Genomic DNA, 20,350 nt, shown 5'->3' with positions numbered 1-20,350 from the left:
TTTTAAAATAGTATTCTAAAAATCCATTGGGCATTTACAAGTTTTAATTTAAATAGGATAATTCTGATCTCATATCCAAAATAACAAATGATACTCGCACCGCCATTCTTTTCGCCGGGGACTGTAATTGAATCATAATTAACTCAATTATGGTTAAAAAATATTTATTATAAATTCGAATGTCATGATTTTATTAGAAATGAACAAGTTCAAAATAAATCACATTTCATATATTTTACATTTATTAGTCATAACTCCCCCTTTAAACATGATTAAGATGATCAGCACGGTATATGTTTTATGATCATCGAAAATTCAAATCCCGACACTTATTATTCCGAACAAATAAAATCAAAAATAAGCTATTTAATTATTATAAAAATAAAAATTTATATCTTTATATACAAAAAATTACATTTATAAGACAAAAAATTGAAATTTAATTTTTCTAACTGCAATTTTAATTGTAATGAAGAATGTAATAAAACATTCTTTTAAAGCATGGTTTTAATTTATGCACACAAATAATCAAATACTGACGTTTGGCTGAATTTAATAAATTATATGGAGAATATAAATTAATGATGTGTTTTTTTTTAAGAAATAGGCATAAAATCTGAGAAATCGCTTGATTATTATTAATGTCATTATAATACGTTTATATGACGAAAAGTTTACATAATGGTGCATAGTTTACGTATAAACACACGCAAAAACTCACTATTATGAAATTTCAATATTCTTCACTTGTTTGTAATTTATTTTTTTACCAACTTTATGATTAATATTCCGAGCTAAGAAGAGAGGGAATTCAGTTGTACATAAATATGAATATAATGAATATAATACATGCAATATGAATATTATATTACTAATACACACACACATGTATATTTATATTAATTTAATCTATATCGATATAATCAAAAAAAAATCTTCCATTAACTGGACAAATATTATTGAAATTTTACAGACGTGATTGCAATCAATCAATAGTATGTTGTACTGTTGGTAGAAAATATTTATTATAAGGAGACAAATATATAGGAATGTACTAGTATATTTTATAAATTAAATTATTTGCAGTTACAGTATATGATAACTAATTAAGTTCAATTTTTCACATTAAATTGAGTAAATGAAATTTTTAAGCGTAAGCCGTGACCGATCAACCTATCATCGCCACATTTAAAACTAAATTCGACTCAAAAAAACCAATTATACAACCAAAAAACCTTCTCCAATAACAAAATTCATCCTTGTTTATAAAAAAACCTTCATAAAGTAATGTAGATCTGTAGATCTCGGAACATACCGCTTAGCCAAAAGAAATTTGTCAATTACTTGAATTTCTTGTGTACTTTGGTAACATTCTTCATTAGGAAAGTTAAAATGTTTTCTATTGGAACCATCGTAAAGAAAAAGAGCTTTTTTTATTTGTTTTACAAATATGTTCACAATATATTGAAATTTTTTTTTACTTTTTTTATTTTTTATTTTTTTTTTGATTGATTAATTCTTGATATCTTATTTCATTTGTTAGTAATATTTAAAATATTCGCCAGGATATTTTGTCATTGTACGTTACACTTCTAAAGAATTTTTATTTTAGACATTTTAATTTATATAAAATTATTTCCCATTAGATTTTAAATCTAATAAATCTAATGATATTATTTATATCTATATCTATATATTTTATAATCGATATTTCTTAATTTAAAATTAAATAAATTTCATTGTAAAAAAAATATTTATTATTTTTTTTTTTATTATGTACATTTTTTTTTATACATTACACAAAAACCAATGGTTTATATTAATTTAACCGAAAAAAAAAATCATCCTATTTTATTTATATGTGTATGTCTCCCTTTTCATGAAATTATAATATATTTGTGTTTTTGTGTCACCTGTGTTACTGCTACATAGCAGTTATCACGTCACGCTTTTTTTTACATGTAATGACTAATGAGTTATATGTATACAAGTAACTCTACAGGAAAATAATCACATGGGTATGTTTTTCATGGCAATTTAAATATTTACTCATTTATGTGTAACCATTAAAGAATTCTTTGATAACTATATAAAGTAATAAATTATTGGTAAAACTGAAAAGCAAATTTTAAAATAAATATATATATATATATTATTATTTTTGTTTGTGTTCCGTTTCTCATCTGTTCTTTGAGCAGCTTTGTTTATTACCTGCAAACCAAAATTCTCAAATTAACTTTATAGTAACATAAATAAATTAATTTTTTTAATATATAAATGATCGGATAATACTTTGACATCAAAAAAAAAAAAATCAGAAAAAAAATTTCACTTATTCCCGGACTTATCAACTTATATGTTATCGGATTTATCGATCATAACTCATAATTTTATTCCTATTTTTCTATCTATATATATTTATTTAAAAATGCGATGATATTTCCAGGATTTTTTAAATAAGTTAAAAGGAAATTTTAATTAAATATCATATTTTATCCGAGTATACATATATCATACTATATATACTATAAACAAACTCTGGAAGCAATAATTCGTTCTGAAAAATTGATACCTCATTTATTTTATATCAATATAACTCGATAGCAAAAAGAAAACTATGAATATTAATAATTCATCACCAAACAATTTTAATAGCAATGTCCACGAATCTAATTTGCAAACAACAACTGCTACGCAGGCATACGATACATACGATACATATACGCATGCCACATATAGTAATAATGTTAATAATGCGATTTTTGATCAACAATCTCAACAACAATCCATGTTGAACAACAACACCAATGTCGCTTCGCCTAATCATAATCATCAGCAACAATATCAACATACTCATCAACCCGGCATTCCTAACAACACTACTATTACTCCTGATAACAATTATCAACAACCCACGTCAAACAATAACGTTACTATTTCTAATGATAATAATCATCACGATTCAAACAATATTCCTCATAATAACAATCAGCAGCAATCCACGTCCAATAACGTTTCACTTCCGCAACAAAATCAACCTAGTGATTCATCTCAATCTAATATCCTTCCTCTGCTTAATTCGTTTGGTATTAATATTAGTTCTCCTCAGTCGACTATTATTATTATGCCTACAACTAATTCGGATATTCAAAATCAGCTTCAGCAAGCGGTTCTTGCTTATTTAAATCATCTTTCAACGTAAACTCGGTTTCAACAATAAATTCGTAATATTCAATGAATAGGGTTTTTTCATGTTTATTCTTTATTCTTTATTTATTTATTCCTTTGTTAGTAAAGTTACTACTGTCGCAGTAGAAATATATAGTATAACTAGACCATTGTATCTTTTAACATTATTTAATAAATATTATTATTTTTAATCCTTTAACAGTGGTAAAGAGAACTATACATTTTTTGAAATTTTGATTACAAGAATTTATATCGCAGCACGTGAATTTAAGATTTCTCCAAAACATATAAAAACTAATAACAAAGTAACCAATGGTCAAAAATCTTTGTCTATATAAAGCTAATTATTAACAACAATTTTAAATCAGTTGCTTTCTAATGTATATGTGTCGAAAAACTTAAAAAAAGACGATCACCGTATAATTCACTCACGTGATCATATCAAATTGTCACTCACTCTTAATACCAAATGGTTAAATAACTAAAGTTTGAATGATAGCGATAGTATATGAAATAATACAGTAAATGAATATAATGTAAGCACACCACATTTCATAAATTATCTAATTGCGAAAAAAAAATTTTTTTTTATTTATTCAAATATATATTTTTATTAATTAATTATTATTAACAATATAATAATAATTTCCGCGCCAATACGCAGTCCACAAAATGAAAGAGAATCTAACTAAATTTGGGCAAATTGGATATTTTTTTTTTCAGGGTATTAAAAAAAATGATATCATGAATTAATAAGGGTGTTAATATTTTTTTACATAATATTAAATAATTCGTTAAACATTTTGATATCTAAAATTTATTAATTAAAGTAATTTTAAATAAAATTTTTTTAAAGTATTATTATGTACGTTTCAAAATAATGTTTTATTATATTATGTATATATGCATATTATAATTTCGCATTATAAAAAAATTAAACTTTTGCTATTGGAAGTATTTTCTATCAATATTTTTAAGAACTCGGGGATTCTCATGTTTATGTATAAACAAGGGACACAAAATTTCACTTCCAGTTGCATTGGCAGGTAAGAAAAACAGTTACACGCATTGCTTTAAGATTCTGAAGTGGCGTACTAGTTGCTGCTTCCCCACGAATATTATATTGCTTTAAATTGTAACGTTTGTTGATCATTAACTTAACCATTTGATCCCTTAAATTTATCTTTACACAAGTAGGGTTAAAACTTCTTCAATAATAGAAAAAGGTATTTCTTTCACGCCTTAAACCAGCTTGATATGAGTCACTATCCACAGAAAGCTAATGGTCTTTTGCTTTAAGATGTCACTTCCTTTGCTAACATTACTATATTCATTAGCTAAGTCTTTTTGTTTTAAAAAAAGTGTTGATATTTTTTTTAAAACAAATTTCTTTTTTTTTGCGCAGTAAGAGACTTTCTTTTTTGGGGGGAACTTCATCTTGACTTTTAGAGTCTTCAACTTCGTCAAGTTTTTTTAGAGGTTTACCTTTTGCCTTGAAATATGTATTATAAAACAAAAAGAACGAAACATGAAATATGAACATCTACAGTATCCATTATTAATTTATTATTATAATAAAAATAAATAATGTGTGAAAATTTCATGTAAAATGAATGCCAGATTATCTCCATTTTTCGATCGGGATTTTAATGCTCGATATTTTTATGAGGATCTCAATTCCCCAATTCCCCATCAAATAAATGGATGAAAAAAAAAGATTTAAATCATAATTATAACTAAAACAAATAAATGTTATTAGATTTTATTATTAAAACATTAAGATTTTTACCTTATATAGTTACTGTATGCATAACCTATTTTCTTGCCGTTAAGCGAACAAAAAAATCAAAAAATCAAAACATTTTAGTGATCTAATATATCATATTTGAATAGAAATCCAAAAAAAGAGAAGTAGAAAAAAAAAGTTCGTAAGGTTAACTAAACAAAATATCATAATAAAATAAAAAAAGTTCATCCAAGTCGTATAAAAAAATGAATTTTACACGTTAAGAAAGTTTTAAAAGTGTAATCGAGCTTCATTTCCCCATTTCCCCAACTCCATTACATTCTTTTTATATAAATTTTTAATTTTTTTAGATTATCGACAAACAAATTATCCATCTGCATAATTCCTAGTCAAATTTTGCTTGTAATCTGCCATTTATGTTAGTTATAAACATCTAATATTTCCAAAAAAAAAAAGATTTTAGATGAAAAGACTTTGAAAAAAAAATTTATCCCCCAGTTCGTTTTTTTTTATTTCCGTAAATGTATCATATTCACGGATAAAATTTTTAAAAATTTGCTGCGCTATGAGAAATGAAATTATTCATTTCTTTTGAAATTTTATTTATTTTATTATTATAATAAACTTTTTAATTGTTTCAAAATAAATTTCATGTAAAAAAATCACTTTGTATTTTCAGTTTTAATTTGTAAAATATAAAAATTTTTTACGTTTTTATCGTTCGTTTTTTTTTTTACAAATCACAATATTAATCACTTTATTAATATAATTTATTTGAATACAGATAATTGTTCGACCAAGATGTTTGTTAATTTAATCCTAATTTGATTATCAGTTGTAATAATTTTAAAATTTTCATTATTCAAATAAATCATTGCTTTTGGTGATATTAAAACTAATTTTATAACTTGAACTCCTCTTATCTTCTTCAAATTCATCTATTCTACATCCATACTAATAAAATTAATGAAAATTATTAATATATTTTATTATTAAAAAAAAGATTATTTTGTTAAAACTTACCATTTGTTCAGTTAATTCATTAATAAACTTTTGAGACATTGAATTCCCCACAAACATATCTTTGTTGATTTAATTGATTTTCCGCTGAAGTTAATGATGTTTTTGTATTATGAATATTAAGTGTTCCATTCAAGGATGCTATTAGCGAATCTTTTCCAAGATTAACCAATACAATATTTGAGGCAAGCTTAAAATAATAATAAAACAATTTTATTAGAGAATTCAAACAAAATATGTAAATAATATTAAAAATCGAACTTACATTTCTGTCATAACAGTCCTAACAAATTGTGAATTAATAGAAATATTAACGATATCTAAACACTCATAAATGAGTTCGGTAAATTCGGCCTTATATTGACCGATTCTAAACATGCTGAGGTGGTTTCCTTTCTCTCAACATATTTATTACCTCATTGACTGTCAATCGAATGTCAATTGGAAGATATATACTAGATTTTATTTGTAAACCTTCAAACGCTGACATTGCCTCCTCACAATCATACTGGATTCTTCTTAAATTTCTCATTAATTAGTCACGCGAAAAAGTAATATAATAATAATTATTACAATGTACAAACTTGTAAATATTATTGAATTGTTTGAATTATTTCCCCACTTTCTAATGAATTAATGGCTGCACCACTACGTAATGACAGATGTCCAGCGAAGACAACGCATGGTTCTTGATATTTTTCCTGTAATGAACTATCAGCTCTAGATGCATAATATAATAACGATTGCCCAAACATGTCTTGATGATGTATCAGATTATCTGGCAAGTACATTTTTGCTGTCTCTCGGTACACATCCTAATGACATAAAGATAGTATTAACAAATATCTGGTTCTTGTTTCAATAACAATTGATTAACGTACCATTCCCTACATATATTAGAATATTTGAGGGATTCATCAGCTATAGGAGATACTGCATAAAAGGGAATACCACGTAATCCTACGGCCCTTAGATGTTGACTCAAAAAACCTATTATATCAAAAATAATTCCATTCATCGTATAAGGGAATAAAACATTTCCTTTATTTTTTTAAAGTGTTGGCTATTAAATATGATAATTAATTAGTTATAATATTTAAAGAATGTTATTAAATCATGTTAAATTTAAATTATATTTACTCGTACCAATACAATTTCAATTTCAATAAGAATGGTTTCGAATCTAGCTCCATCCTTATCACGCAAGTCGCTAAGAATGATAACATCAGCATTATTTAATACCGTCTCATCAAAAGGAGAAAGGATGTATATTTTGTACCGTGGATGATGATGACACTATACTAATCTATTAAATTCAATTTTTTTTTTATAATAAATAATTAATTAATTAAGTAACATATCCATATCCTTAAATGTTAAGTTAATACCTTTTCACCTCCACAATCAATCATCCAATTACAATAACCTGAACCATATGCAGCAGTAACTTCGAGTTCATATAAATTCTATTGAGTATGTTAGAATTATATAAAAAAAAAATTACTGAAAATATGTGTATCAGCGATCCTCACCAGATTTTCACCAAATCCTACAGGTCTCACTTTATCAATACAAGATTGAATGTCTGCTATTGAATATAAAGATCGTGCAACATTCCAATCTGCAGTGACACCGGTAAAAATATTAGTAAATCCAAGTTGTGAATGAGTTCGACTTTTAAGTACACTATCACCAAAGAAATACAACAATTCCGTCCATAAAAGAAAAAATATGATTAATAAATAAATATAGATTCAATTATTTAATATTTAAAAATTATTTTACCGTCCAAATAAAACTGTAGGCTCTGTAGCGTAATCTTTCCTTTGAAACTAGTATATTCAGTAATATAAGGTAAAGCTAACATATGATTATAATTGGTAATAAATATGAAATCAATATTCCAATCGATGCTACTAAATTCAGGCGTTTCCACTATCATCACCAGTTGAATCAATTAGATGATCCAACTTACGACGTTTCTTATCATTTTCTTTATTTTCTGATATAGCATCATTAGAAGATGATGTATGATCCGAATGATTTGATATATTGGAAGAAACTTCAACAGAAACTGATGAATGTTGTTGTGCTTTTGATCCGATAATATCACAAGAAGGAAAATTCTCAAAAGTAAGAAGTATATAATCCACAATCTATTAAGAAATTCATTTGCGTTAATTTGATTATGACTTTAAAGGATGCCTATTTTAAAAATGGTAATAATAATCAGTTTAATTAATTTAATTCACCAATATAAAAATAAGTAGTAATTACCAATTTCATTTCGGTACAATTTAAATAAATTATTTTTTTTTTGTGATACGATATAAAAACACCTAAAGAATTTTTTTAGGACAAACGTGAAAAAGACCTGATTTTATATTATTTTTTAAGGTATGACAAAGCAGGTGTAACAGCACACCAATCAAAAGCCGGGCACGTGATTATAGTGAACACATATATGATGTGCATGATACATTCGGACAATGGTATTCCCTGTCCGACCTGTTTCAAAGAACCAGACATCAACTTCCTTTTGGGTTTTCGTGATAATTTACGTCCTTTTATTAACTCCACTTTATAAACCCACAAACAAATTTTGATAGTGTTGAGAGATATGATCTTTTTGATGTTTTCATCACACGAAATTTATTTAATTTTACACAGTTGATCCTCAAAGTCTTTATGACTTAGTACATTCGTTCACGTTCAAAGCAACGTTGACCAAAAAAATTATATTTGAATTCTTTTTAGCTATTCAGCAATCATTATACCAAACGATTTGCCTCAGCACAATAATAACCTTCGCGCTTGGGAACGCACGCATATCACTACTAAAAACAAAAAACGAGTTAAACGTTTTACCACTTCCCGCTCTTCTAATTCCACGTCCAATACGGTTAATCTGAGCCCTACTTTGGATTCGTCTTCTATACCTACCGCCGCGAATTCCTCTGCCTTACCCCGTAGACATCCGTTTATGTCTAGGGTTCCAAACTCCTAGGCCTCCGACTCCACTGTGGTTGGTCCTTATTACTTCCAATTATTTACATTCTGGAGGGTGGACCGATTTTTTGGGTTAAAATTCTTATATAGATTTTTTAAATGATAATAGTTTCTTTTTTTCTTTCTTTTCATTCTTTTCTTCTTCTTTTCATATATATCCGTTTCCTTACAATGCAGGTCATGCCTAGTGTTGTTTTTTTAAATAACAGGCAGGACGATTTGAGGAGGTTGGGTTTTTTTTACATTCATAGTGGGTCGTGTAGCTTCCTTTTTAGGGGTTCATCCCACAGGCTTTTAGGGCCCCATCATTGTCTAAATTTTAAAAATAAAATAAAATAAAATAAATACATTATGTTTAATTTCCTTTCAAAATTTTACTGACCAACTTTAACTAGTATGTTGTTATTAATTTTAATCCTTAAAAGTAAATAAGGAAAACTGTGAGAAATTTTGTAAAAATAATGAATTTCGGGGATAAGATATCGTGAAAATTACTAATAGTCAGATTGTAGTGAAAAAAAAAATTTTTTTTCCAACTCCAGTTTTGCGCTACAAAGATCAAGCAGCTAAACAATCAATATTTATTATGAAAAAATTGAATATAAACAATAAAAATAAATAAAAAAATTGAAAAAAAGGAAATTAGTTACATACGTAATTTTTGTGCTAAATATAAATATAATAAATCTATAATGAAAATATATCCTGCTGATCATTATATCACTAATAAAAGCCATATTTGGTAAATATTTGTGCTTGTATCTGTGCCAAAAAGTTTTTGTTTAGTTTAATTAAAATTTCCAATTTCAATTTCGTTTAACATCTGAAACTTGAATGAATAAAAAATAAATAAGGTTAAATTTCAGTATATTGAAGAGGTTGAGCCGTTGAGGTATTTTAAATAATAGAATTATTTTTCTAAAAAAAAGGGAAAAAATTAGAGCATTATTCGTTAGAAATATCACAGTGATAATTAAATTTAAAATACATCAGTGCAGGCATATTTGCTTGCAATACAAACAAAGGATTAATAAATAAATTGATAGTCATCTAAAAAAATTTTTTTTTTATAAATATGATGAAAATATTTATCGATTAAATATAAATAAATAAACCTTATCTTTATCCACTTAAAAAAATTAAATGTTATAAAGTAAAAACTCGTTCTTGTAAGGAAAAGATCTTTATGCATGTTTCCGTATGTACAATATTACCAGCAGCAAAATTTAATGCCGAGAATTTTGCCGATTGCTGGTGGTTTAATTTTAGATAACACGAATAAGGAAGCTTCATCTCAAGATAAATTCTCTGGGGTTAGACTAGAGGTTAGATCTTGACAATTAAACTTAAATATCCTCACTATATTGAAAAAGAAACATTATAGTTAACTTGTTTTATGTAATATTCCATCTGGCATCATAAAAAAAAAAGAAAGAACTGGATGTATACTTAGCGCAACTCAAAGCCCAGACCTTTTTTTAAAATCAGAGGTTGTAACTGTCAATCAGTAAAAAAAGGTAGTAATTAAAGTGGCCATGTTTGGAGGGAAAAATACAGTCTTGTTAATGTTAGAGACTTAGAGATAATCCTTGCATACTACTGTGATCCTTTATTTATAAAAATTTATGTAACCTTCAGTTCATACATCTGTAGATAAAGCTGTGGTATCTAATTAGGAATGAGGCGCAGGAATCTTAGTATTTTGGGTGTTAATGCCGATCACTCCTGCATATAATGTTCTATTTTATAATTCATTTAAATTTGTGTGGATGAAGGGACTGAAGGGTGGCAGACTTCGTCCCACAACGCTTTGTTCACAAAGAAATTTAGTGATCAAAAATCAATTACTTGAATTTCTTGTGTACTTTGGTATTATTCTTTACTAGGAAAAGTTAAAATATTTCCATTGGAACCATCATAAAGAAAGAGAGCTTTTTTATTTGTTTTACAAATATGTTCACAATATATTGAAAATTTTTTTTATTTTTATTTTTTTTGATTGATTCTTTCTTCATTTTGTTTTCCATTTAAATTCTCTCACACACAAATTTCTGTTAGTAATATTTAAAATATTCATCAGGAATTCATATTTTGTCATTGTACGTTAAACTTTCTAAAGAATTTTTATTTTAGACAATTTTATATATATTTTTTATAATTGATATTTCTAGATTAAAATTAAATAAATTTCATTGTAAAAAAAAATATTATTTTTTTTTACTAAAAACCAATGGCTTATAATAAAAAAATTTTTTTATTTAAATTTGTTCTTTTTCGATCCCCCCAAAGTCTAACGTATCTGATTATTTATATTAAAAAATTGTACAAAATCAATTTATTTTATGTTCTATTAAAAAAAAAAAATGAGTTAAAAAATTTTAGGTAAGAGTTGCATGTACGCCGAATTTACCTTATATATATATATATATATCTTAAATGGGTATATCAATCTATATAATGAGGTTGTAACTTGTAAGGCTTATTTTAATTATTTGAGAATTTTGATTGGCATAATAAACAAAGACGGAACACAAACAATAATAATATATTTCGTCATTATGAAGTACGAATATGAAATAAAACAAAAAAACGATGCAGGATTACCCGCACGTGTTAATACAGCACATATAGCATTCACAATTATATTTAAAAATTAAAATACTTTTCAGTTTTATCACAATTTACTTTATATAGCTCTATTAATAAAAGGTTTATAAAAAAAAAAACTTTATATAGTTCCACTTTATGGTGGGTAGAAGTTACACATAAATAAGTACAGTAAATACTGATGAAATTTTTCAAAAAAATATATCGACAAATGATCGGCAAAATTGAAGTGATAAAATGATGATGTCCTAGTCATTCTTTTTACTCCTTGCTTTTCGGGAAATTCCGTTAAAACTCCGGAAATTAATGTGACCGAATTGAAAATTTTCCCGATTCTTACGACCGAATTTTACCGGAAAATCCGGATTGTAAAATTATACAAATAAGTTCGAAATAAAGGTGTTTAAATAATTAGAATTTATATACAGTAATTTGGATTTATTTAAAAATTTGATATAAATAGGACTGTTCAACATACTCCCGTTCCCGTACGTAACACGATCGGCTGTTGTAAATAGCACGTTAACATTATATAACAAATAATAATACATATCTGAGTGGGAAGTTATCAAACAATTCTCGCTCCTAAGAAATAATATTTACATATAATATGTCTTCTATTAGAAATGAATTAGTTAGTGATGCAATTAATAAAGCATATTTATTAAAGGGTTATGATAAAAATGAGGAAGAACAATATGAATCTGTAAAACAAACCATTCTTAATGACGAATCATTTTCACATGATGAAAAATTAGAAGCGATAAATATAATAAGTAAGAATTTTGATGGATTTAAAATTCTTGATAATGAAGGAACATTTTTCAAAATGGACATCTTGAAATGAAAAAATTGATAACTTGATTCAAAAATGTCAAATGGAAACAATTTTACCGAATAATATAATAGAATGGGGATACCATATAATAAATTAAAAAATATTAAATATTTGAATAAAGGTGGATAATATTGCCGGTACTATTCCTCACGACCCATTATAAAAAAGGTTTTAACTTACAAAAAGCTAATTTCGACTTAAAAAGTAGTTTAGGGAATTTACAGAAAAATTTTTTGATATTTTTCGTTGGAGTTGCCTTTTGAAAGAACAAGTGAAAGAATTGTAATAAATTAAATTATTTTAATTGAATAAATAAAAAATTAATTTTTTTCGCAATTAGATAATTTAAGCATTATATTCATTCACTGTATCATTGCATATACAGTACTATCGTTATCATTCATAAAAAAAAACTTTGGTTATTTAACCAGAGAATCTCAAATTCACGTGCTGCGATATAATCAAAATTTTAAAAAATGTAAAAAATGTATAGTTCTCTTTACCACTGTTGAGGATTAAGATAATAATAATATTTATTAAATAATGTTGAAAGATACAATGGTTTGGTCATACTATGTATTTCTACCGCGACAGTAATAACTTTACTAACCATTATATGTTAGAAATACAAAGGAATAAATAAATAAAGGATAAAGAATATTATGAAACATGAAAATCCTATTCATTGAATATTACGAATTTATTGTTGAGAACGATTCAAATAAGCAAGAACTTGCTGAAGCTGATTTTGAATATCCGAATTAGTTGTAGGCATAATAATAATAGTCGCCTGAGGAGAACTAATATTAATACCAAACGAATTAAGCAAAGGAAGGATATTAGATTGAGATGAATCACTAGGTTGATTTTGTTGCGGAGGTGAAACGTTATTGAACGTGGATTGCTGCTGAATGTTATTATGAGGAATATTGTTTGAAACGTGATGATTATTATCAGTAGAAATATTAACGTTATTGTTGGACATGGATTGTTGATAATTGTTGTCAGGAGTAATAGTAACAGTGTTGTTAGGAATGTCGGATTGATGAATATATTGATATTGTTGCTGATGATTATGATTAGGTGAAGCGATATTGGCGTTGTTGTTCGACATGGATTGTTGAGATTGTTGATCAAAAATCGCATTATTAACATCATTACTATATGTGACATGCGTATATGTATCGTATGTATCGTATGCCTGCTGCGTAGAAGTTGTTGTTTGTAAATTAGATTCGTGGACATTGTTACTAAAATTATTTGGTGATGATTTATTAGTATTCATAGTTTTCTTTCGACTATCGAGTTATATTGATATAAAATAAATGAGGTATCAATTTTTTCAGGACGAATTATTGTTTCCAGAGTTTGTTTATATATATAGTATGATATACAGTATGTAATTACTCGGGTAAAATATGAAATTCAATTAAAATTTCCTTTAACCCATTAAAAAAATCCTGGAAATATTATCGCTTTTCTAAATAAATATATATAGATAGAAAAATAGGAATAAAATTATAAGTTTTTAATTTCGAAATTTAGATATAAGTTGATCGATAAATCCGATAAAATGTAAGTTCTTAATTTTATCGATAAGTCAGATAAATATGTGATAGATACGGGAATAAGAATTTTTTCACGAAATTTTTTTTCTGATTTTTTAATTTTTTTTGACCTTATATAAAAAAAATTAAATACTTGTTTGTGTAACTGACTCAAAAATATCACATACATTTTTTCAATCTTTTTCATAGTTTTATTTTAAAAAATTTCACGTCGTACGAAAAGCTCAGTTTGTCAGTTTGTGTCAATGACCCGATTATTATAAACTAATATAATATAAGTTACAAATAGCATAAATAAACAAATAAGCCTTGATATTGTTCGTTAGCATAGCGTATAAATCAATAAAAGGAAAAAAAAATTAATATAATTAATTTACAGTATGATCGACATTTATTTTAAAATTATTTATTTTGTTTAATGTAAAAAAAAAGCTATAAAAGAAAGATTTTTTCTTATTTTCCTCTATTTTTTTTTTAAAAAAAAAAAAAAAAAAAGAAAAAAAAGCCTCTGGCCTTATCTTTACCTTTATTTCCTTTTAAAATAGTTTTTTTCCTATCGACATTATCTTTTTCAAGGCTGCCCTAACATCAATCAGTCATCTTTAAACTTTAAACTATACAAATGATAAAATTTACAACCCACCAAATGATCCTCAAATTTACCACCCACCAAATGATCTTCAAATTTACCACATCATATTAAATGAGAACATCATCTGATCATACACTTTAATTGTTCAATTCTTGAACAAAAAGTATCGAACTCAGACAAGGTGAAGAGCAACACCAAGATTACTTGATCTTTTCTAATGTTCAAAGAGATAATTTGGAATTTCATTTGAAGGAATTTATTATTAATCATGTGACGCAAAAACAAGTTAACAAAAATTCTAACGTTACTAAGGTTTTGCCGACTTGGAAAAAACTCTTTCCGCTTCCTATCATTTTTATTAAAAATCCGCAGTCATACTAATATCAATATTTTCACCCGTTATTAGGAGGAAGGACCACCGTAGGGTGGCCTCCACAGGAAGCACTCCTCTGGATTTTCAGGAGAGAGGGAGGAACTGAAAGGTCGACGTGAGGCACATATAGCGATAATATATTTATTAGTTTATTTATTAAGCTATTTAAAATGTGAAAAGCGGGTCGACATTTTTAAAGAAAATAGTATTAAATAAAGAGAAGTAGAAAAAAAAATGTTCGTAAGGTTAACTAAACAAAATATAAAAAATAAAAATAAAAATAAAAAAATTTATCCAAGTTGTATATAAAATGAATTTTACATGTAAAAACATCTAAGATTTCCAAAAAAAAAAGATGATTTTAGATGAAAAAAAGACTTTGAAAAAAAAATTTGTCCCCAGTTCGGTTGACATATAAAAAATTCATTTCGTGTTTTTTTTCGTAAATGTATCATATTCACGGATAAAAATTTTTTACAGAGTTGGCAAAGACCTTAAAAATATACTGCGTCATGAGAAATTCTTTTTCTCGCAAAAATAATGAAATTATTCATTTCTTTCGATTATAATAAACTTTTTAATTGTTTCAAAATAAATTTCATGTAAAAAAATCACTTTGTATTTTCAGCTATAATTTGTAAAATATAAAAATTTTTTACGTTTTTATCGTTCTTTTTTTTTTTACAAATCACAATATTAATCACTTTATTAATATAATTATTTGAATACAGATTCTCATAATACGATTAGTTAATTTAATCCTAGTTTGATTATCAGTTGTAATAATTTTAAAATTTTCATTATTCAAATAAATCTTGAATTTCTCTTATCTTCTTCAAATTCATCTATTCTACATCCATACTAATAAAATTAGAGAAAATTATTAATATATTTTATTATTAAAAAAAAGATTATTTTGTTAAAACTTACTATTTGTTCAGTTAATTCATTAATAAGTTTTGAGACATTAAATTCCCTACAAACATACCTTTGTTGATTTAATTGATTTTCCGCTGAAGTTAATGATGTTTTTGTATTATGAATATTAAGTGTTCCATTCAAGGATGCTATTAGCGAATCTTTTCCAAGATTAACCAATACAATATTTGAGGCAAGCTTAAAATAATAATAAAACAATTTTATTAGAGAATTCAAACAAAATATGTAAATAATATTAAACATCAAACTTACATTTCTGTCATAACAGTCCTAACAAATTGTGAATTAATAGAAATATTAACGATATCTAAACACTCATGAGTTCGGTAAATTCGGCCTTATATTGACCGATTCTAAACATGCTGAGGTGGTTTCCTTTCTCTCAACATATTTGTTACCTCATTGACTGTCAATCGAATGTCAATTGGAAGATATATACTAGATTTTGTTTGTAAACCTTTAAACGCTGACATCGCCTCCTCACAATCATACTGGATTCTTCTTAAATTTCTCATTAATTAGTCACGCGAAAAAGTAATATAATAATAATTATTACAATGTACAAACTTGTAAATATTATTGAATTGCTTGAATTATTTCCCCACTATCTAATGAATTAATGGCTGCACCACTACGTAATGACAGATGTACAGCGAAGACAACGCATGGTTCTTGATATTTTTCCTGTAATGAACTATCGCATAATATAATAACGATTGCTCAATCATGTCTTGATAATGCATCAGATTATCTGGCAAGTACATTTTTTGCTGTCTCTCGGTACACATCCTAATGACATAAAGATAGTATTAACAAATATCTGTTTCATTATTAATAACAATTAAATAACGTACCATTCCCCACATATATTAGAATATTTGAGGGATTCCTCAGCCATAGGATATACTGCATAGAAGGGAATACCACGTAATCCTACGGCCCTTAGATGTTGACTCAAAAAACCTATTATATCAAAAATAATTCCATTCATCGTAAAGGGAATAAATCATTTCCTTTATTTTTTAAAGTGTTGGCTAATAAATATAATTAATTAGTTATAATATTTAAATTAAATCATGCTAAGCTTAAATTATATTTTATTCGTACCAACACAATTTCCAATTTCAATAAGAATAGTTTCAAATCTAGCTCCATCCTTATCACGCAAGTCGCTAAGAATGATAATATACAAAATATATTATAATATACCATAATATACAAATATAAATCATATAAATTATAAATCCCCGAGACCGGGACCGAATTTTAAGGATAAAAATGTTAAAACATCAGCATTACTGAATACCGTCTCATCAAAAGGCAAAGGATGTATATTTTGTACCATGGATGATGATGACACTATACTAATCTATTAAAAAAGATTCAAGTTTTTTTTTTATAATAAGTAAATAATTAATTAAGACATATCCATATCCTTAAATGTTAAGTTACCTTTTCACCTCCACAATCAATCATCCAATTACAATAATCTAAACCATATGCACCATCAACTTCGAGTTCATATAAATTCTATTGAGTATGTTAGAATTATATAAAAAAAAATTACTGAAAATATGTGTATCAGCGAAACTCACCAGATGTTCACCAAATCTTACAGGTCTCACTTTATCAATACAAGATTGAATGTCTGCTATTGAATATAAAGATCGCGCAACATTCCAATCTGCAGTGACACCGGTAAAAATAATAGTAGATCCAAGTTGTGAATGAGTTCGACTTTTAAGTACACTATCACCAAAGAAATGCACCAATTCCTTCATCGTCTGTTTATAAAAATACGATTGATAAATAAAAATAGCTTCAATTATTAAATATTTGAAAGTTATTTTACCTTCCAAATAAAATTGTAGGTGTATATTCGATATTATAAGGTAAAACCAACATATGACGAACTCACCACCTGCAACTCCACTACCATCACCAGCTAAATCAATTAAATGATCCAATTTACGATGTTTCCTGTCATGTTCTTTATTTTCTGATATAGCATCAACGTATGATCTGAATGATCTGATATATTGGAAGAAACCTCAACAGAAACTGATACATGTTGTTCGTGCTTTTGATCCGATAATATCACAAGAAGGAAATTCTCAAAAGTAAGAAATATCTAATCCACAATCTATTAAGAAATTCATTTGTATTAATTTGATTACGATTTAAAGGAAGCTATTTTAAAAAAATGGTAATAATAATCAGTTTAATTAATATAATTCACCGATATAAAAATAAGTAATAATTACCAATTTCATTTTGGTACAATTTATAATAGACGAAATAATTTTTTTTTTTTTTTGTGATACGATATAAAAACACTCGATTTTTTGGGGCAAACGTGGATTTTATATTATTTTTTAATGTATGACAAAGCAGGCGTAACAGCACACCACAGTGCAATCAAAAAAGCCCGGGCACGTGATTATAGTAAAATACCAATTGTTTCATTTTTTTTCACGCTATATTAAGGAAAAAGTAAAGAGTTTGTTGATTTGTTTAAAGGTACTTATGATAATTTAAAAAAATTTTGGTATTAATAAGCGGAGAAGTAATGAAAAACAATTACAGTTATACAGTTAAAGTTATATGTCTATTCGGCGATTTACAAGTTGAATTGCATTACAATGTTTAAAAAGCTGCGGACTGCGGACTATCAATATTATGTAATAACACATTATTACATTAGAGTTCAAACAAAGTCTCATTCATCCATTAAAATTTTGCAACTAATTTGCATGGGAAAGTATGGGCCGAGAAAGTTTTTAACTTAAATTGATCTGATAGCGAAAAAAAAAAATAAGCGGTGCTTTGCTTACATACAATTTTATTTTGTGATTACGCAAGGGATGATATGTTTAAGTTTCCTTTCAAAATTTACTGCGTATGGTTAAATAATTTTAACAATGATTTTACAATTTAAAATGTTTAAAAAGTAAAATAAGATAAAATAAGGAAAACAAGGGGAAATTTTATAATAATTAATTTATGTAAACAACTTCTGGGGATAAAGAAACCGCGAAATTTAATGGTCAAAATTGGTCAGATTGTAATAACAAATAAAAAAAAAATTTTTTTTATTATTTTTGATATAAGAAAAAAAAAAATAATAAATAAATTTTTTTTTTGTCAAACCCCGGTTTCGGCAGCTAAACAATCAATAAGATTTCTATGAAAGAAAAAAAGGAAATTAATCACATATAAAAATATGATACAATAACTACAGCGGGCCATATATAACATACTTATTTTGAGCTAAATATGGTAATTTATAATGAGAACATAATAATACAAGGTAAATTACTGCCTTTTTTATAAATTGATTGTTTTCAATAAGTTTATGTTTGTAAAAGCCACTTTTTCGTTTCGAATATTACTAAATTACGTTAAATTGCCAGAAACGTTGTCGGATTTTATTTGGTGTATGACTCATTGCATACATAATAATAGGGTAGGGAATCAAACACTATTAAATTATCACGAGATAGATATCGTCGATAATACAGTAGGCAGGTTAGAAATAGCTTTTCTAATTCTACAGCAATTCTTTATTACGATAATACATAATAATATTTGTTACTTTTTTCGTTAATTCTTCTACATTTGTGCATGACGGAGTTACCAATGAGCAGCCTTATTAGCCAATTTTATGACTTAATTTGATGTGTTATATACGAATTACATTAGACTTTGTATTTGTAATAATTTTCTTTTTCGTAATATAGTATGGGAACTTCAAAACACTTGTATATGTTGTATGTGGTTTCTGAATACCGGTGGAAATCGGATCTTGGCCAGCATTACAAAATCCTAGTCCGGCACTATGCTTTAATTCTGGCCAACATCCCGTATCCACATATGTGGATTCGGAATCCACATAGATTCCGTTTTCATCTACAACATATATAAATAATTTTATAAACTGAATGTAAAGTACGAATTGAAAATTTTTAATGTTACATTATATCCTACACGTGACTGAAATATCTTTCTCTCGGTTTTTATTCCCACAAAAAACTGAAAAAAAACTTGTTAGATAATTTTTACAGTTTTACTTAAATAAGAAAGTTGTCTTCCTTCGACTTGAAGAAATAATAATATTTTAAATTTAATCATTTGATCTGCGAATCAGATCATTATTCATGCCGAACGGTTAGTACAACAGATTTCACTTTATTTATAAACCATTGTTAAATAGCGGATAAACCAAAGAACTTTTTTACTAAAAAAAATGTGTTACACATGCAAGTTGTGTCACAATAAAACAATAATGACAATAATGACAATAACTCGTAAAATAGTAGTTTAATAAAAACGTTTTAATTTGCTTTTTATTTTAATTAGAAATTATGTTTCAAACAATGTTTCACAAGATCGCAAAATTGGGCTAATTCAGAGAAGGAGAGTATGATATTTTTTTTAAAGTACGTAGTTTTCGACCCACTAACTTAAT

The 20,350-nt window shown here is 26.4% G+C and overlaps 6 protein-coding genes across 6 annotated transcripts; 1 reads left to right on the top strand and 5 right to left on the bottom strand.

Annotated features, from left to right (window-relative positions):
• Positions 1-2,617: 2,617 nt before the first annotated feature.
• OCT59_014842 (uncharacterized protein) lies at positions 2,618-3,202 on the top strand (the record flags this gene model as incomplete). The annotated part of the gene is made up of 1 exon (XM_025313667.2): positions 2,618-3,202. One exon carries the CDS (start codon positions 2,618-2,620, stop codon positions 3,200-3,202), a length of 585 nt encoding a protein of 194 aa, XP_025186810.2.
• Positions 3,203-6,549: 3,347 nt separating this feature from the next.
• On the bottom strand, positions 6,550-8,242 carry OCT59_014841 (uncharacterized protein; the record flags this gene model as incomplete). The annotated part of the gene is made up of 8 exons (XM_066150280.1): positions 6,550-6,771; positions 6,838-6,843; positions 7,103-7,252; positions 7,345-7,422; positions 7,489-7,577; positions 7,742-7,816; positions 7,902-8,112; positions 8,234-8,242. The coding sequence occupies 8 exons, from the start codon at positions 8,240-8,242 to the stop codon at positions 6,550-6,552; spliced, it is 840 nt and encodes a 279-aa protein (XP_066002461.1).
• A 4,868-nt stretch (positions 8,243-13,110) lies between these two features.
• OCT59_014840 (uncharacterized protein) lies at positions 13,111-13,695 on the bottom strand (the record flags this gene model as incomplete). The annotated part of the gene is made up of 1 exon (XM_025313665.2): positions 13,111-13,695. One exon carries the CDS (start codon positions 13,693-13,695, stop codon positions 13,111-13,113), a length of 585 nt encoding a protein of 194 aa, XP_025186808.2.
• Positions 13,696-15,626: 1,931 nt separating this feature from the next.
• OCT59_014839 (uncharacterized protein) lies at positions 15,627-16,397 on the bottom strand (the record flags this gene model as incomplete). Its single annotated transcript, XM_066150279.1, has 4 exons — positions 15,627-15,804; positions 15,932-16,059; positions 16,135-16,152; positions 16,281-16,397. The coding sequence occupies 4 exons, from the start codon at positions 16,395-16,397 to the stop codon at positions 15,789-15,791; spliced, it is 279 nt and encodes a 92-aa protein (XP_066002460.1). The 3' UTR covers positions 15,627-15,788.
• Positions 16,398-16,458: 61 nt separating this feature from the next.
• Positions 16,459-16,873, bottom strand: OCT59_014838 (uncharacterized protein; the record flags this gene model as incomplete). The annotated part of the gene is made up of 3 exons (XM_066150278.1): positions 16,459-16,576; positions 16,645-16,671; positions 16,737-16,873. 3 exons carry the CDS (start codon positions 16,871-16,873, stop codon positions 16,459-16,461), a joined length of 282 nt encoding a protein of 93 aa, XP_066002459.1.
• Positions 16,874-16,904: 31 nt separating this feature from the next.
• OCT59_014837 (uncharacterized protein) lies at positions 16,905-18,155 on the bottom strand (the record flags this gene model as incomplete). The annotated part of the gene is made up of 7 exons (XM_066150277.1): positions 16,905-16,916; positions 16,990-17,054; positions 17,137-17,251; positions 17,335-17,412; positions 17,478-17,913; positions 17,984-18,072; positions 18,147-18,155. 7 exons carry the CDS (start codon positions 18,153-18,155, stop codon positions 16,905-16,907), a joined length of 804 nt encoding a protein of 267 aa, XP_066002458.1.
• Between the last annotated feature and the right edge of the window lie 2,195 nt (positions 18,156-20,350).

This window comes from Rhizophagus irregularis, chromosome 22 (genome assembly GCF_026210795.1).
Source record: "Rhizophagus irregularis chromosome 22, complete sequence".
Lineage (NCBI taxonomy): Eukaryota > Fungi > Glomeromycota > Glomeromycetes > Glomerales > Glomeraceae > Rhizophagus > Rhizophagus irregularis.
The sequence above is the reverse complement of the archived record's forward strand: the minus strand, read 5'-3'. Positions and strand labels throughout refer to the sequence as shown.